This window comes from Solanum verrucosum, unplaced genomic scaffold (assembly GCF_900185275.1).
Source record: "Solanum verrucosum unplaced genomic scaffold, falcon-dt-bn FXZP01000222.1, whole genome shotgun sequence".
NCBI lineage: Eukaryota > Viridiplantae > Streptophyta > Magnoliopsida > Solanales > Solanaceae > Solanum > Solanum verrucosum.
This window is the reverse complement of record NW_026020027.1, coordinates 1,135,500-1,152,176: the sequence shown is the minus strand read 5'-3', so window position 1 is coordinate 1,152,176 and position 16,677 is coordinate 1,135,500. Positions and strand designations below refer to the sequence as shown.

At 31.5% G+C, this 16,677-nt stretch overlaps 2 protein-coding genes and 1 pseudogene across 2 annotated transcripts; 1 reads left to right on the top strand and 2 right to left on the bottom strand.

Moving 5' to 3' along the window:
• Positions 1-737: 737 nt before the first annotated feature.
• On the bottom strand, positions 738-1,303 carry LOC125821159 (putative 4-hydroxy-4-methyl-2-oxoglutarate aldolase 3). The gene has a single exon (XM_049500570.1). It carries the CDS (start codon positions 1,263-1,265, stop codon positions 765-767), a length of 501 nt encoding a protein of 166 aa, XP_049356527.1. The 5' UTR covers positions 1,266-1,303; the 3' UTR covers positions 738-764.
• Positions 1,304-1,833: 530 nt separating this feature from the next.
• On the top strand, positions 1,834-12,177 carry LOC125821119 (COP9 signalosome complex subunit 6a-like; annotated as a pseudogene).
• A 697-nt stretch (positions 12,178-12,874) lies between these two features.
• On the bottom strand, positions 12,875-13,430 carry LOC125821180 (putative 4-hydroxy-4-methyl-2-oxoglutarate aldolase 3). The gene has a single exon (XM_049500593.1). The coding sequence runs from the start codon at positions 13,415-13,417 to the stop codon at positions 12,917-12,919; it is 501 nt and encodes a 166-aa protein (XP_049356550.1). The 5' UTR covers positions 13,418-13,430; the 3' UTR covers positions 12,875-12,916.
• Between the last annotated feature and the right edge of the window lie 3,247 nt (positions 13,431-16,677).

The following is a 16,677-nucleotide window of genomic DNA, read 5'->3' as shown; positions in this document are numbered from 1 at the left end:
ATTTGTGTTTTCTATATGAACTATTATTCATCAAAACACACCTTGAACCTTTGATTAGTATCTATTGATGTATGGTGTACACTCTTGTTTTGTTTAAAAATAGTGTCAAATGGCACTCAGCGCAGATAATTAAAGAAATTAATTGATTTAAAATAAAAATAAAAAGTGATAATGGAAAGCACACCTGAAATATCATTTCTTTTAGAATTTTCTTTTTGAACTTTAAGTATTTGCATATTGTCAATTATTTATTAAAACACACATTGAAATTAATGAGTCAACTCTCATTTAGATGGAATTTTATGGGTAAATTATATTGTTACGTGCTTTTTGACAATTGTATACAAGCACTTGGTCTAGTCAGCATCAAGGTGTGTTCTGATAAATAATTGATGATAATTCGAATAGAGAATGCAAACACTTAATAGTCTAAATATGAAACTCACAAAAAAAATTATAGTTAAGATGTGTTTTTAACCTTCATCTCTTTAATCCATGTATATCCAGCTTAGTAGCTAGGTAGACAACAATAATAATTCAAATTTACCCTTAAAACAATCAAAAAAATAGGTTCAATTATTTGGTACAAAAGCAGAGTCATGAAAATAGTAATTGGTACATCGTTATTAGATAATACTGGATGAAACAATACATCTTTTTAAACAGCACAGCACAACACAATCCAAGATCTTTGACTCCTATTTGGCTTTGATCATAAATCTAAAGACACAGAGCTGGAGCAGATAACTTGATGGTTCTCAAAATTAGATCGATAATTCGGTTTTTGATATGAGGATGCCATCACTATCTGCATATAACCACTCTCCTTCGCGAATCAGCATACCTCCAATGTAAATAGGAACATGCTTTTCGCCTTGGCCTTTCTTGTTCGATTTCTGAGGGTGTGATGCCAATGCACGAACACCAATATCACAACCGTTAATCTCATCTACATCTCGAATGCAGCCATTAACTACAATACCTGCCCAGCCCATATTCTGGGCTAGTTGTCCCAAGTTTCCTCCTACCAAAGCACATCGCATACTCCCTCCACCATCTATGACAAGGACTCTTCCTTCACCTCTAGTTTCAAGAAGCTCCCTAACCAACACATTGTCCTCAAATACCTTAAGGGTCGTAATGGGGCCTGAGAAAGCTCGGCATTGACCATATATCTTGAAGACTGGTGGCAAAACTCGTAGATCACCATTTGACAGATCCCCTGCATTCACATCACACACTTCTGCTGTTGCCAAGGACGCCATCTAAAACTGTAAACGTTAGCAACTGAATTAGTTCATTTTCTTTCCCCGCAGCCATTATCTATCATATGCCAGTAAAAAATATAGAGAATGAGATTAGCTAAATGGAGAGACATGGTTAATGATGATAATAATCGACCTCAACTTGCTTGGTTGTTGTTATTATGCATTGTTTACCTATCATGTTTCATGATGCCTGCCTGAAAATCTCCAGACACCTTAAACATAATGGTTGCATTTCTATGTAGGCATAGTGACACAAACATATATTTGAAATTTCAATCGAAGTGATGTTATCATATCTTAAGTTGTCACAGCTTGAAGAACAAATCAGAACAAAAAAGAATTCTTAGAACTAAAGTTATATCTTCATTACAAATGTGGAAATCTGCTATATAGGCCTTGTAGGAGCCAGAAAGACGTTGAGACCGTGCATAAACTCTTCATGTAAATCAACTATAAGCAGACAGAACCCACAAATATCAGCAATACAGCAAATATAAAACCAGTAAGGCAAAAGCAAAACTCCAAAATAAGAAGGCAGTGCTGCATCTGATTGAAAAGGTTGAACATGGTTAAAAGATCAGTGCAACCAGTAATTCATGAAAATTGGCTAAAAAATGAAATTGTATCTCGAATCAAGGACCGTGACTTCCTATTCCCTAAAATCCATCGAAATTGCATGACACATGCTCAGAATGATGTGAAACAAACTTCTATAGAACTGTCAATCCATAAAAAACAACAACCAATAATAAGATCGTCTAGAAACAAGGTTATCAACCAAAACGAATTACTGAATAACTTAGAAGGATAGATATTACTGCACGCTATGGATGGTCCAATACTGAATGTAAGGAAATGGTTGATAATATCTATAGGTTCTCCGTGAGAACTACAGTTGATTTATACGTTCAATACGGGAAATAACATCAAGAAAACAGATATATGGTCGTGATGAGTCAAAATAAGGGATCGGATACTATATCTTACTGCTATACTAGCAATATGCATATATATAAGTTCACCAAGCAAGAAATGTTACAATACCATATGTCTACACAAGAAAACTACCATTAAAGAGACACTCCAATGACATTAAGCAAGCGGAATCAACATTTGCTTGTAAAGTGAGCATCCCCCCCAGAAACAGATAAGAAGAACACTGCACTTTTCCCCAGAAGCAACAAAACATGCAGATAAAAGTAACAATTATGGCGTATGACCTAAGGGTCAATAAAGCGAGTTGAGAATCATAAGTTCTCATATTTAAATTCTAGCGAAACAACAACACTAGTTGAGTTTTTCCACCTGTTCAAGCCTAGATGGACAAAGTTGTCCGGCTATATTGCTCAGACTCTCTAAAAATATTGCCACACCCGTTCATATCCTTCAAAAATAGCACTACTTTTGGAAGATCCAACAAGCATCCATAACATTTTTGAAGAGTCCGAACAACACAGTTATCCGGTACCTATGTTGGTGGGAGGTGGGAGGCAGCAAGCAGGGGAGTAGCTAGAGTGCAATCTACGTGTTTGGCCGAACTCATTAGCTTTTGTTCAAACTCTATACTCATCTTAAAAAATCCTCTAAATATGTATAAATTATTAATTTAAAACCCAGTAACTAGAGTAAACAAGAATTCCGAATTCAACAACAACATAACTAGTGTAATTCCACTAGGTGCGTTCTGAGAAGGTTAAGGTATACGCAGACCTTACCACTATATCATGAAAATAGAGAAATTGTTTCCGAACTCGTAAACTTTAAACTCGAATACCAAAGTTGTAAGAAAAGTAACAGTTACAATTCTGCAGTTGTACTCATTACAATTTACAACTGATTAAAGTTATAGCCTAATAGTCACAGTTGATTACGACTTTCTAACGTAATAACTATCAGTTGAGTGAGTGACTATACGAGAAATCAACCTATCAAGTCCTCCAATCCCATCAAAACACACAAACATGGAATTTTTCTTTAATTAAATAAAATTATGAGTGTGTGAAGCTAATTTCATATTTTTTTAACCTCAACCAAAATTTGGGTTTTATTTATCCAAATTCACAAAACCAAAAAATCAAATCATAAACAAAACAGATAAAATCAACACCCAAAAAAAGCAATAAAGAATAAAAAAAATTACCTTTTTATGAACTTTTATGGAATTCAAGAATGAAGCTCTTGATGTTGAAATTGTAAATTTCGAAGTAGATCTAATCTATATATTATATATAAAATCCAACATCACTGTTTATTGATTCATACAGTGACGATGGACCTCTCTCATATCTTGTTGGTTTTTGTGCCACTCATCCACAATTTTCAATTAGCCACTGTTCAATTTATATTTTATACCATTCGAGTTTTCATTTATTTGATCTATTTTGATTTGATATAGAATTTAAGAATTTAAGAATTTAACTTTTTTTAATTAAAAAAACGTTAAATGTATCAAAAAAATCATTTATAATTTTATTATTTTAAACATATCGCGAGAGTTAAAATTAAAATTAAAATATTGCTAAAAGAAAAGGATCATTTTGATTAAAAAGAAAAATATATTAATCAAATTAAAATAGAAATAATGTTTTTTTATGCAGTTTCATATATATATATATATATATATATATATATATAAAATAAATTGTAAATTGATCATCAGAGTGAAAGAGCAAAATATAACATAATAATTTAAATGTAATTTGACACTCATAATTGTATAATAACTACAATAATTATTGAAGAAATGAAGTGATGAGATTTTATTGGAATTTCAAATAAAATTTTAAAAAACGGTTAAGTTATTACCTAATTAATATTAATATTCTCCATTATTACGTGATTTTCTTTCTTATTTAAGAGTCATAATTATATAAGAAAAAAATTATAGTTGAGTATATTAATATGACTTTATTTAGAGAAGAAAATAGCAAAGAGAGAATTTAAGAAAATGAAATAAATGATAATAATGACAAAATTATATGTATATTTTTAACTTGGAAGAAGACGGAAGAAAGAGAAGAATTAGAGGAAGATTTGAAGAAATAAAATTAATATTAATAATTAATTTTTTTCGAGTTTTTTGATTAAAAAAATCAATAAAAACAGTTTTAAGAAGATGTCATCTCACCTTTTTATTATTTAATTTTAGTTTTGTATATTTTAGTAGAAAAAATAATTTAAAAATTCAAAATAAAAAAATAACAAATCAAATTTTGTAGAAACAAATAATACAATGCTTATAAAGTTATAATAATTGATTCCCGGGATTAAACAAATAAATAAAAGAAAGTAAGAAGAACAAAGAAATGAAAATGACTGATTTAAGAAAATGATATAAAATAACATTAATATGAAGTTAAGTGAATGTAAGAAAAGATGAAATGAATTAAAATATGACTATTTTAAATAAATATAAAATTGTATGGTAAAACTTTTAGTTTTTTAGAATTAACAAAAAGGCCAAGAACAAAACTATTTAAAAAATAACAAATATCTTATTTATAGTTTAACAATGTTGCATCGGTAAATAGCCTCTATTTTTTTTTTCCTTATAGCTAATTAGCAATACCTTATAATAATAAATTGATATGAATTTTAATAAATAGTTGTTTTCTTTCTCTATTTAATTCTTCCTGGATCTCCTTCCAATTTAATATAAATTCCATAAATAAATTGATTTTTTATCAAGATGTTTTTTCTTGCCATACCAGTTTGTCTATTCAACTTTATATAAATTGTTCACAATTGTAATATTACGTTTAGTAATTTATTAATAATTGAAGGTTCAAAAGTGTTATTAGTTCTATTGGCCAAGGATATTTGTGTCAACATAAGTTGAAATTAAGATATTTTGTTCTGATTCTACATCTTGAGATGACAAATAGAGCATAACATGATAATTGCAAGATAAACTTACATATATTTGTTAATATCTTAATTAGCTTCATCTAACAAAAATAAATATTTTTAATCCGCCTCGTCACGCCCCGCATAGTCATGTAATTTGGACGAAAGCTCAGGCAATTGTGTTGAAGTTTCCTAATGTGTTGTTTTATTTCTGATGATTTTTGTTTTTTATTTTTATTTTTGTTTTGAGCTTTGTAGACTTCTTTATTTTGTCCACAAATGTTCTTATTTTTTGGATATCAATAAAACGGGACAAAATTCGATTAAGAAAAGAAAAGGAAACTAAGACATTTTAGGAAGGAATACTATAGGAATTGTGTTGAAGTTTCATAATGTATTCTTTTGCTTATGATGTTTTTTTAAAAGTTCGAACAATATAGATTATAATAAAATTTAAACTAGTCAAGAAATAAATAAATTGACGAATAGCTATAACAATAATGAAATCAGCAATATAGTAGGTGTTTGACCATGTGATATCATATCATCATATGAAATTATGACATGAAATCAGTGTTTGAATATGTGATTTCACGCTGATTCCATTTCATGATTTTATATCGTGACATGAAATTCCAAATTCACCGAAAACCATGATTTGTAAATTTTAATGATATTGACACCTATCAGTTGAATTTTATAGACAATGTTTGTGACAAGGTCAACAATCAAGTCATTACGAAAATGTTTGAGATTTCCATCAATTATTACTCAACAAATATATACATGAGTAACTAAAAGTCTTCGTGAAGCTGAGTTCTGATATTCTACGAAAGTTGCTTCTTGGGATCTACTCATTATACCCATCACTAAAAATACATTGTTCTCTTATGCTCATATGGATCATTACGAAAGTGTTTGAGATCTCCATCAATTATTACTCAACAAATATATACACGAGTAGCTAAAAGTCTTCGTGAAGCTGAGTTCTGATATTCTACGAAAGCTGCTTTTTGGGATCTACTCATTATACCTATCACTAAAAATACATTGTTCTATTATGCTCTTGTGATAACTAATATATATATATATAAGCTATAACGAAATCTATGTATAATATTATGTAGGAAATAAGATGGAACAACCAATACATAAATAACAAAATCTGACATAAAATAATACAAAAAAAAAAATTCATAACTAATTCATGTATTATTAATACATGTAAGTCAAACATCATTTTAGTATTATATATAAATAACTCACTTCTTCACTGGATACTAAACATAGTACTCTTTCCGTCCATCTTTGTTTGTTCACTATATTATTTCGAGATATCTAATAAGTAATACTTATCAAGTTAATAAAATCAACTAATTTTTCAATCATGTTTACATTAATTAAACACCATATAATTATAAAATCACATAGTATTTTGATGGTTTTAATTTGTGTATTCTCAAGCCACGTCTATAAATTTAATTATATTGTTTTTTTTTTAGTTTTAGTGAAAAAACATAAAGTTAATTATATTGTTTTTTTTTTTTAGTTTTAGTGAAAAAATATAAAGGACTATTTATTGTATTTTTTTGACAATCAAAGAGTACAAAACGAAAGAGACGAAGAGAAAATAGTAGTGCTCTACACGTGGCGTCCTCATCCAGCAGCGGCTTAACGTTCAAGCTCCACCCGCTCGTTTTACTCAACATATCCCATCACAACACTCGGGTCAAATCTCAGGCCACCGGTTCCGATGCCGGTGCTGGTACCAGCGCCGGCGCCGATTCCCCTCCGCCACCGCCTAGGGTATTTGTTTGCGTCATCGGTGTACAGAGAGGCCGAACAGTTGAGATCTTCAACAGCGTCGAACTTCTTTATGATCCATCTACTCACTCACTTGACTGTGCCTTCCTTGAGAAGAAACAGGAGCTCTGTTAGTTTATTATTTCCTTAAATGTTATGATTCTATACAAGGAGAATTAGGTGGAGTTTGGATGATTTCTCTGATTGCATAAACAATTTTTACATAACATTGTTTAAATTTTCTATTAAAGCTGTGCTTGGATGATATATTCTCATTGTTTTTCTCGTCCAATGGTCATGTTTGAGATTAAACAGTAATGTATGGGCGGAAAATCCTTCCAACAAAGTGATGTTAGATTTTTTACACTCCACCTAAGTTTCCTTGGATTGTTTTGGTGATATAATTGATATACTAATGTTGGCAATTTTGAGCAGATAAGAAGGTGTTTCCTAATTTCTATATACTGGGATGGTATTCAACGGGGAGTGATGCTCAGGAATCAGATATGAACATTCACGGAGCTGTGAGTTCTTTTTCTTTGCTTAAAGTAGTGCTTATTTAATGCATCGGTTCATTTAGATATGGAATTATTTTCTTATTTAGATGTTACATTTGTGGTAGTGAAGTGAAATAATAAACTAATAGTTATGTATGTGGCAAAATCGGATCTAGTGGAAAGAGCGAATTACACCATGACATGTGGTGAGACTGAATACACGAAGGAACACCTGCCAGTGATCCGGGGAGAACTGAGAAGACTCTCCCCGGTATGGCATATGAAGCCTTAGACACCTGCTCGAGCAGGATGTTTGTAGCCGATCATCTAAGAGAAGCCTCACCCGGAGAAGCTCACCTTACACCTGGAAACAGTCACAAGTAACCTCGGTAGATCACCAATCAATCTCGAGCCGCGAGCCCACATGTCCCAATCAGTTTCAAGTGAGGCATTTAAGCATAGTTACACGCTATGTGATAATCTTTTCAGTACCCAAGTGTGCTGTCGTTTCACATTGAGTTGACAACTCAATTATTACACCTACACCACGGTAATAAAAAAACCTCAGTTTTTACACCTATAAAAGGAGGTTTTTGAGAGCTTAGAGAATGATGTGCAGAAGATCATGTTGAACTTCATCTTGCTGCTATGTTTTTGGTGTAATCAGATTTACTCTAATGATACTGTGTCTATCATAGATGTTCTAGATTCTTTATAGCTAGAGAGGAAAGGCACTGGAGCTCTATTGTAAATATGGTTTCAGTACTACCCAAGTACTGTTTTGATCCTTGATATGATACAAAGTTACTGATTTCAAAAAGGAGGTTTTGCAGAGAATAGAAGACATTAGAAAGGCACTAGAGCTCTATTGTAAATATGGTTTCAGTACTATGGGTAGTACTGTTTTGATACTTGATATGATACAAAGTTACTGATTTCAAAAAGGAGGTTTTGCGGAGAATAGAAAACATTAGAGAAAGTCCCAAGAGGTTTTGATCCTTGATATGATACAAAGTTATTGATTTCAAAAGGGAGGTTTTGCGGAGAATAGAAGACATTATAAAAAATCCCAAGAAGCTTGTAGTTATTATCTTGTAACTCTCCCCCCCCACCTTTTAGTATCTCCATGAAAGAGGCTTTAATACCCCCTTCCCTCATGTACTATACATCTTCTTTGGGACGATCTTATTCTTGAATTAGATCGCGAGTTTGTCCCTTTTAGCCTAAAGGAAATGAACTTGATCAGTCTTAGCCCACTTATCTTTAACCTCTTTTCACAAATTCAACTGTTAAACAAAATGATGATTTTTACGGAAAACAAGTTGATAAGTTAGTTTCATAAAAAAGAAAAAAACACAGCAAAATTTAAAATTTTGAATGGTGTAGTTAAATGAATTTAAAGCCCCAAAACAGAAAGAATGTAAATTATGTTATAGAAATCTGGACAAGGAAGTATTGTCTCATAGTCAAGTTATTTCTTGTTTATGTTTTTCTCTTTTCTGTTCAATTGTGTTTGCTCAGTAATTGAGAGGTGTGAGTGCGAGTTATAACCATCTTTTTTACGCTTTTGATTCTTCGTCATCTAGACTTTAATGTCTATCCATCTGATGTGCATGTATTCATTCATGTCAAGTAATATCTCTCTTATGGAGAAACGGACTGGGTTTGCCTCCCAGTTATTTGATGAACTACTTAATTGTCTAAACTAAGGTCGTCAACTTCTACAACCAGTAGATATTAAATATAGTAGTAGTTTTCTAAGGCTATAACGGATTAATCCAATCTAAACAACATACATTTTCCACTAGGTATAGTAGTAGTTATGTAAGGCTACAACGAATTAACCCAATGTAAGAAACATACTCTTCACTGGATAGTTGATAAATGCATGTGCGAGAAGATGCTTATATGAAAAGGGTAAAATATGACTATATAAATATGATGCTTATTAGGAGTTGATGTTTGTGAACTAGAAGAATTATGTATCTTAGACATGGGTATGCGCTATGCCTTTATTGTTAGCTTTGTTTGTATTAGGTCAAGTGAAGTTTTAGAAATTGAGAATAGGATATGAATTTGGACACTACATGGACTATACACGCTGATACTTCATAAAATCTGTAAAAATATAGAAACAAACTGTGTATCTATTTCTGTGGGAATGCAATTTTTCTTTGATAAGTCAATTCTTAGGGTAAGATATCAATAGCATGCTGAGTAAAAGATGCTGACACCCATATCCCTGGAGAAGTAGTAGGCCTTCTAGTGATATATAGGAGATACCATAGCATCACGCTTTCTAGGAGTTCCTTCTTGGCTAATGGGTATCCTAGCCACTTGCTAAACGCAAGGTCTAGTGTTTGAATGTTCTTGTGGGGAAAAAGTGGCTATGATGCTCTTCTGATCATAGAGAAATGTATCGAGGGCTTGAGGTACAAATAACCGTGTGAGGGCAAGTAGCCAAGGAGTAAATCAGGAAAAACCTCCCAGAACTCTGGAAAAAACTGAAAATAGTAAGTTGTTGAAATTTTCCATCTATAAGCTGGAAGCATCCTCTATCAAAGCATTGAAGCAGCATATACAAACCAAGCTCCATACCAGGTGGATAAGCACTCAACAGCCTGAAGAATATTGTGTACTCTGTGCAGACTGTTCATTGGAGAATGAGCTAAACATGTGCTGTATGCTTAAAAATGAATGCTATAAGTTAATTCAATTTGCATATTTTTGACTGTATTCTCCTCGAGATCTTCTGAATTCTTTGATACATACTTGTTCTTTGGGTGATACTAGTTGCCTATAATCTGGTGACTAGGTCCAGCTTGTGATATCCCATTAGTTTAAATCGTAATAATATTTCCTTTTCTAGAATGTGTTGAGAATGACATCTAGGCCCATGATTCCAGAATAACTTCGTTCTTCTCTCTAGATGAATAATCTGCATTTGCTTTTCCTATAGAGCATCGGTTTTTCCCTTCAGTTTTTGTCAAGGCATAACACTAGCATATTTGTTGCATCAGTTGATGGATATCAATGAAAGTCCTTTGTACGTTCTTCTCAATCCTTCTATCAATCACGCACAGAAGGACTTGCCAATCACTATCTATGAAAGTGGTACGTGTATATTATTTGTCATATTACTGATGCTCTGTCATATTACTTGTATTATCTCCTTTCTGGGTGGCAGATAACATATTTTATACAGAGCCTTCCACCACAACCCTCATTATTGTTCTAACCATTTCTCAAATGATTTTGGGGTTTATGCCTTGTGTGCCAAACCATGATGCATAAACTTTGCAGAAAATTCCAATTAGAATATCTTCTTGTGTCCATCTTTTGAGCTCCTAAAGTTACTGATGAGAATTTACTGGTTTCTTTTTTGTGTTTTGAAACTATTTATGGATACTCAAAGAGTTGCATATCATTGATGGCATCCCACAGCTTATTTTTGCCCAAGCAAGCTACACAATAGAGGTATTTCCTTATGCATTTATCATATCATCTTTTCCACAAATTATTCGGAACATCTAATGAATTCGTTCTCACTTGCAATACCTGACTGTTTACTAGACTGTTGAAGAATAACGGATATCTGTTGATCATGTTGCACATCTTAAACCATCTGATGGAGGCTCTGCTGCAACTCAGTGTGAGCACCTTTAACTTTATTTGTCTTTACAGAACTTACAGAACTCAAGCAGCTTTTATTGATGCTTTATACAAAGTAGAATGCTCTTACTGTTGCCCTAACTTTTAGTGATATGGTTTGTCTATTATTTATTTATTAGTTGTATTTGTGCAGTGGCTGCGCACCTTACCGGCACACATAGTGCCATCAAGATGCTGAACAGCAGAATTAGAGTGCTACATCATTATCTTCTTGCTATGCAAAAAGGTATCCAGTTTTGGCTAGAAGTTGAAGCTACATTCTAGTTGATTGTCGAAGAAGTTCCTTATTGTGGAAAAAACACTTTTCAAGTTTACTGGGAGAATACTCACCACGAAATATAGTTTTAGATAAAACCTGGATACTAGTTGACATATATATTTTGCATCTGAAAGTCTAAGATGCTTAGATAGCCTCATGAACTATCCTAGTCAAGAAAATGTATCTTTACTTGAAACTGTTTTTGGAGAATGTTAGTCTCACAAACTTTTTCGACAATTAACATGGAAATGGAAGAGAATATATTTTCATGGTGCAGTGGCTGTAGAGTTTTAATGTCTTACCTGTTGGGTGTAGGTGAAATTCCTTGTGAGAATTCATTTGCTCAGGCAGGTCTCCAGTCTTTTAAGAAGATTACCAACAATTGAGTCGGAGAAATTGCGAGATGATTTCTTGATGGTAGGTGTTCTTTGACCTTGTTATTTGAGTTGACGTGGTTATAGTAATGTAGCCTTTCAATATTCTTTTTTTTAAAAAAAAAAAACTTTGGAGGTGGAGATGTCTCTTTATTTGCAGGATATTTTTAAGAGTTTTCTAATAAAACTTTCATCAGCTTCAAATAATTACTATGTAATTGCAACGTTGGAAACTGCTAACTAGAAATTTTCATATTTGTTCTAGGTCCACCAATCAGCTTTTGCCACTTTCTGATTCTATTACTTTATTTGCTCTTTTCTTGTGTGCAGGAATATAATGACACATTGTTAGTTAGTTACGTGGCCATGTTCACCAACTGCTCTAGGTATGATGTCTAAGGCTTCTTGCACTAATGCTTTTGAGATTTGTACAAGTAGTTAACTCTTCTTCCCCTTTTACTCCTTTTTATTTTTGATTGTTAAAGAAATATCCAAGATTATTGTGTTGACAATAGGGCTAAAGTTCAGATAATAATGGTTTTTGCCGAAGTTGCATTAAGTTTAAGTAAGTGGGAATGCAGGTAAAATTGAGGTGTCCTGTGAATTTGGTAAAGATATCATATATAAGCTTAGCGCAGCCTAAGATGGTAGGAGTTTTGCAAGTTATATTTATTGATAAGCAGGAGAAACAGTTACCTTGGCCATCTCTTGTATATATTTTTTGTTTGTTTGAATTCTGTTTATTAAGAGTCAAATATAATTCGGTTTTTGACGATTGTATACGAGCACTTGGTGTAGTTAGGTTCAAGGTGTGTTTTGATAAATAATTGATGATAATTCAGATAGAGAATGCAAACACTTAATAGTCTAAATATGAAACTCACAAAAAAAATTATAGTTGAGATGTGTTTTTAACCGTCATCTCTTTAATCCATGTATATCCAGCTTAGTAGCTAGGTAGACAACAAAAATAATTCAAATTTACCCTTAAAACAATCAAAAAAGTAGGTTCAATTATTTGGTACAAAAGGAGAGTCTTGAAAATAGTAATTGGTACATCCTTATTAGATAATACTGAATGAAACAATACATCTTTTCAAACAACACAAGACAATCCATGATTTTTGACTCCTATATGGCTTTGATCATAAATCTAAAGACACAGAGCTGGAGCAGATAACTTGATGGTTCTCAAAATTAGATCGATAATTCGGTTTTTGATACGAGGATGCCATCACTATCTGCATATAACCACTCTCCTTCACGAATCATCATATCTCCAATGTAAACAGGAACATGCTTTTCGCTTTGGCATTTCTTGTTCGGTTTCCGAGGGTGTGATGCCAATGCACGAACACCAATGTCACAACCGTTAATCTCATCTACATCTCGAATGCAGCCATTAACTACAATACCTGCCCAACCCATACTCTGGGCTAGTTGTGCCAAGTTTCCTCCTAACAAAGCACATCGCATACTCCCTCCACCATCTATGACAAGGACTCTTCCTTCACCTCTAGTTTCAAGAATCTCCCTAACCAACACATTGCCATCAAATACCTTAAGGGTCGTTATGGGGCCTGAGAAAGCTCGGCGTTGACCATATATCTTGAAGACTGGTGGCAAAACTCGTAGATCGCCATTTGACAGATGCCCTGTATTCACATCACACACGTCTGCTGTTGCCAAGGACGCCATGTAATCTCCTGAAATTATGGCGTGTGACCTACGGGTCAATGAAGCTAGTTGAGAATCATAAGTTCTCATATTTAAATTCTAGCGAAACAACAATACTAGTTGATTTTTTCCATTTCAAGACTAGATGGACAAAGTTATCTGTCTATGTTGCTCAGACTCTAAAAATATTGTCACACCCGTATCGGATCCTTCAAAAATTGCAATGCTTTTGGAAGATCCAAGAATCATCCACAACACTTTTGAAGAATCTGAGCAAAATGGATATCCAGTACCTATGTTGGTGGGAGGTGGGAGCAGGGGAGTAGCTAGAGTGCAATTTACATGTTTGGTCAAACTCATTAGCTTTTGTTCAAACGCTATACTCATCTTAAAAAATCCACTACAAATTATTAATTTAAAATCCACCAAATATATACATATTATTCATTTAAAACCCAGTAACTTGAGAAAATAAGAATTCCGAATTCAACAACAACATACCCAGTATAATTCCATTAGGTACGTTCTAAATAGGTTAAGGTGTACGCAGACATTACCACTATCTCTGAGGGATACTGTTTCCGAACTAATAAACTTCAAATCCAAATACCAAAGTTGTAAGAACAGTAACAATTACAATTTTGCAGTTGTACTCATTACAACTGACTGAAGTTATAGCCTAATACTCACTAGTCCAAGTTGATTATGACTTCCAACATAATAACTATACGAAAAGTCAACCTGTCACAATGCAAAGACCTCCCATCCCATCAAGCACACAAAGATGAAATTTTTCTTTAAATAAAATAAAACTATGAGTGTGTGAAGCTAATTTCATATTGTTTTAACCTCAACCAAAATTTGGGTTTTATTTATCCAAATTCACAAAACAAAAAAATCAAAATCATAAACAAAGCAGATAAAATCAACACCCAAAAAAGGCAATAAAGAATAAAAAATTACCTTTTTATGAAACTTTTGTGGAATTCAAGAATGAAGCTTTTGATGTTTAAATTGTAAAGTTCGAAGTAGATCTAATCTATATATTAGTATATTTTAAAATCCAACATCGCTGTTATTGGTTCATACAGTGACGATGGACCACTCTCATATCTTCTTGATTTTCGGGCCACTCATCAACAATTTTGAATTGGCCACTGTTCAATTTATACCATTCGAGTTTTAATTTATTTGATCTATTTTGATTTGATACGAAATTTAAGAAAATATTTTTTTAATTAAAAATACGTCAAATGTATCAAAAAATCATTTATAATCTTATTATTTTAAACATATCGCGAGAGTTAAAATTAAAATATTGCTAAAAGAAAAGGATCATTTTGATTAAAAAGAAAAGTATGTTAATCAAATTAAAATAGAAATAATATTTTTTATGCAGTTTCATGTATATATATATACTAGATATTAGGTTCCCGTGCCAGGGCGGGCCCAATATATATTACTTCCTCCGTCTCATTTTATGTGAGGTAGTTTGATTCGCCACGGAGTTTAAAAAAGAAATGAAGACTTTTAAAACTTGTCGTCCAAAATGAATGATATAAGTTTGTATGACTGTAAATTATTTCATCAAGGGTAAAATAAATATTTTATAATCAAATTGTTACTTAATATAGAAACGTGACATTCTTTTGGGACTGACTAAAAAGGAAAATAAGTAACATAAATTGGGAGTAGTTCTTTGTTTCAATTTATGTGACACCGATGAAATTTGGAGAGTTATATAATTTTTTGTATGTGATTTTGTTAAATATATTTTGAAGTTGTTAATTTATTGTGATTTATAGCACTTCTTATATCATTTTCAAATAATATATATTACTCTTTCTGTTCCATTTTATGTGACGTAGGTACTTTTATGAAACTCAACTAAATTTCTTATATGATTCTTAAATATTTTTAGTTGTTATTTTACTTTAATTTACGGTACTTTTTATGTTATTTTCAAACAAACTTCATTTGTTTCAATATGGAATTAAAGAGTCAATAAAATTTCTTTTATGGTTTTTAATTATGTTTTTTTAATATCTTATATTATTACATTGTGATTTTAAGTACTTTTTATGTAATTTTTAAATCTAGAACAAATTAAAAGAAAAATATGGAAAAATTTAAATGAAGAAAGTACTAAAATTTTCAAATAATCATATTTCTATATTAAAATGTTAAAAACTTTAAAACTCCACATATATGCAGAAAATCATATACGGAAGACAAAATAATTTTTAAAATATATATTAAAGCTCTTTCTAATAATATCACATATTTATTCTATTTTTCGAATAATATATATTTCTCACTCAATCTCAATTACGCAGTACATATGAAATTTCGAGAGTTAATCAAATTTTTAGTACTATTTTAATCTATATTTTAGTACTATTTATATAATTTTCAAATAATATATGTTACTCACTCTATTATATTATGCAATACATGTGAAATTTCAAGAATTAACCACATTTTTAATATTTTAAATTGATTTTTAGTACTATTTTTGTAGTAAATAGAGGAAGTTGAAGAAGAAGGGCAAATCGGTCAATTGACTGACTGACCCTAAGCTCCTAAACATTCTCACTTCTAAATGCAAGCACGGGCACAATATCCGTTAAATTGTTAATTATTATGATTTATAATATTTTTTACATTATTTTCAAATAATATATGTTATCTATTTTTAAATACTTTAAGTTGTGATTAATAATATTCTTAACGTAATTTCAAATAATAAATGTTACTCCATTTGTCCAAATTTATGTGACACATGTGAAATTTTGAGAGTTAATATGTTTTTCAAATATTCTAAGTTGTTAACTATTGTGGTTTATGGTATTCTTAATGTAATTTTTCAAATAATATATGCTATTCCCTTCGTCTTAATTAACAATTCGCGTAAAATTTCGAGAGTTAATCGAATTTGTAATATTTTAAATTTATTTTTTAGTACTATTTAAAAAGGAAAAAATTAAAATATAATGAAAGAGGAGTGTATAAAAGTAGTGTGCTTATTCACTCTTCTTATATAGTAATATATATTATTCCCTTCGTCTTAATTAACAATTCGCGTAAAATTTCGAGAGTTAATCGAATTTGTAATATTTTAAATTTATTTTTTAGTACTATTTAAAAAGGAAAAATTAAAATATAATGAAAGAGGAGTATATAAAAGTAGGTGGGCCATCTTTGTGATAGGCCAATGAAGAGTGTGCTTATTCACTCTTCTTATATAGTAATATACAAAACAAAAAAATGAATTGTAAATT

Excerpts from the sequence above, each read along its gene's own strand:
- LOC125821180 (XM_049500593.1), bottom strand. The coding sequence starts at position 13,417 with ATGGCGTCCTTGGCAACAGCAGACGTGTGTGATGTGAATACAGGGCAT.
- LOC125821159 (XM_049500570.1), bottom strand. The coding sequence starts at position 1,265 with ATGGCGTCCTTGGCAACAGCAGAAGTGTGTGATGTGAATGCAGGGGAT.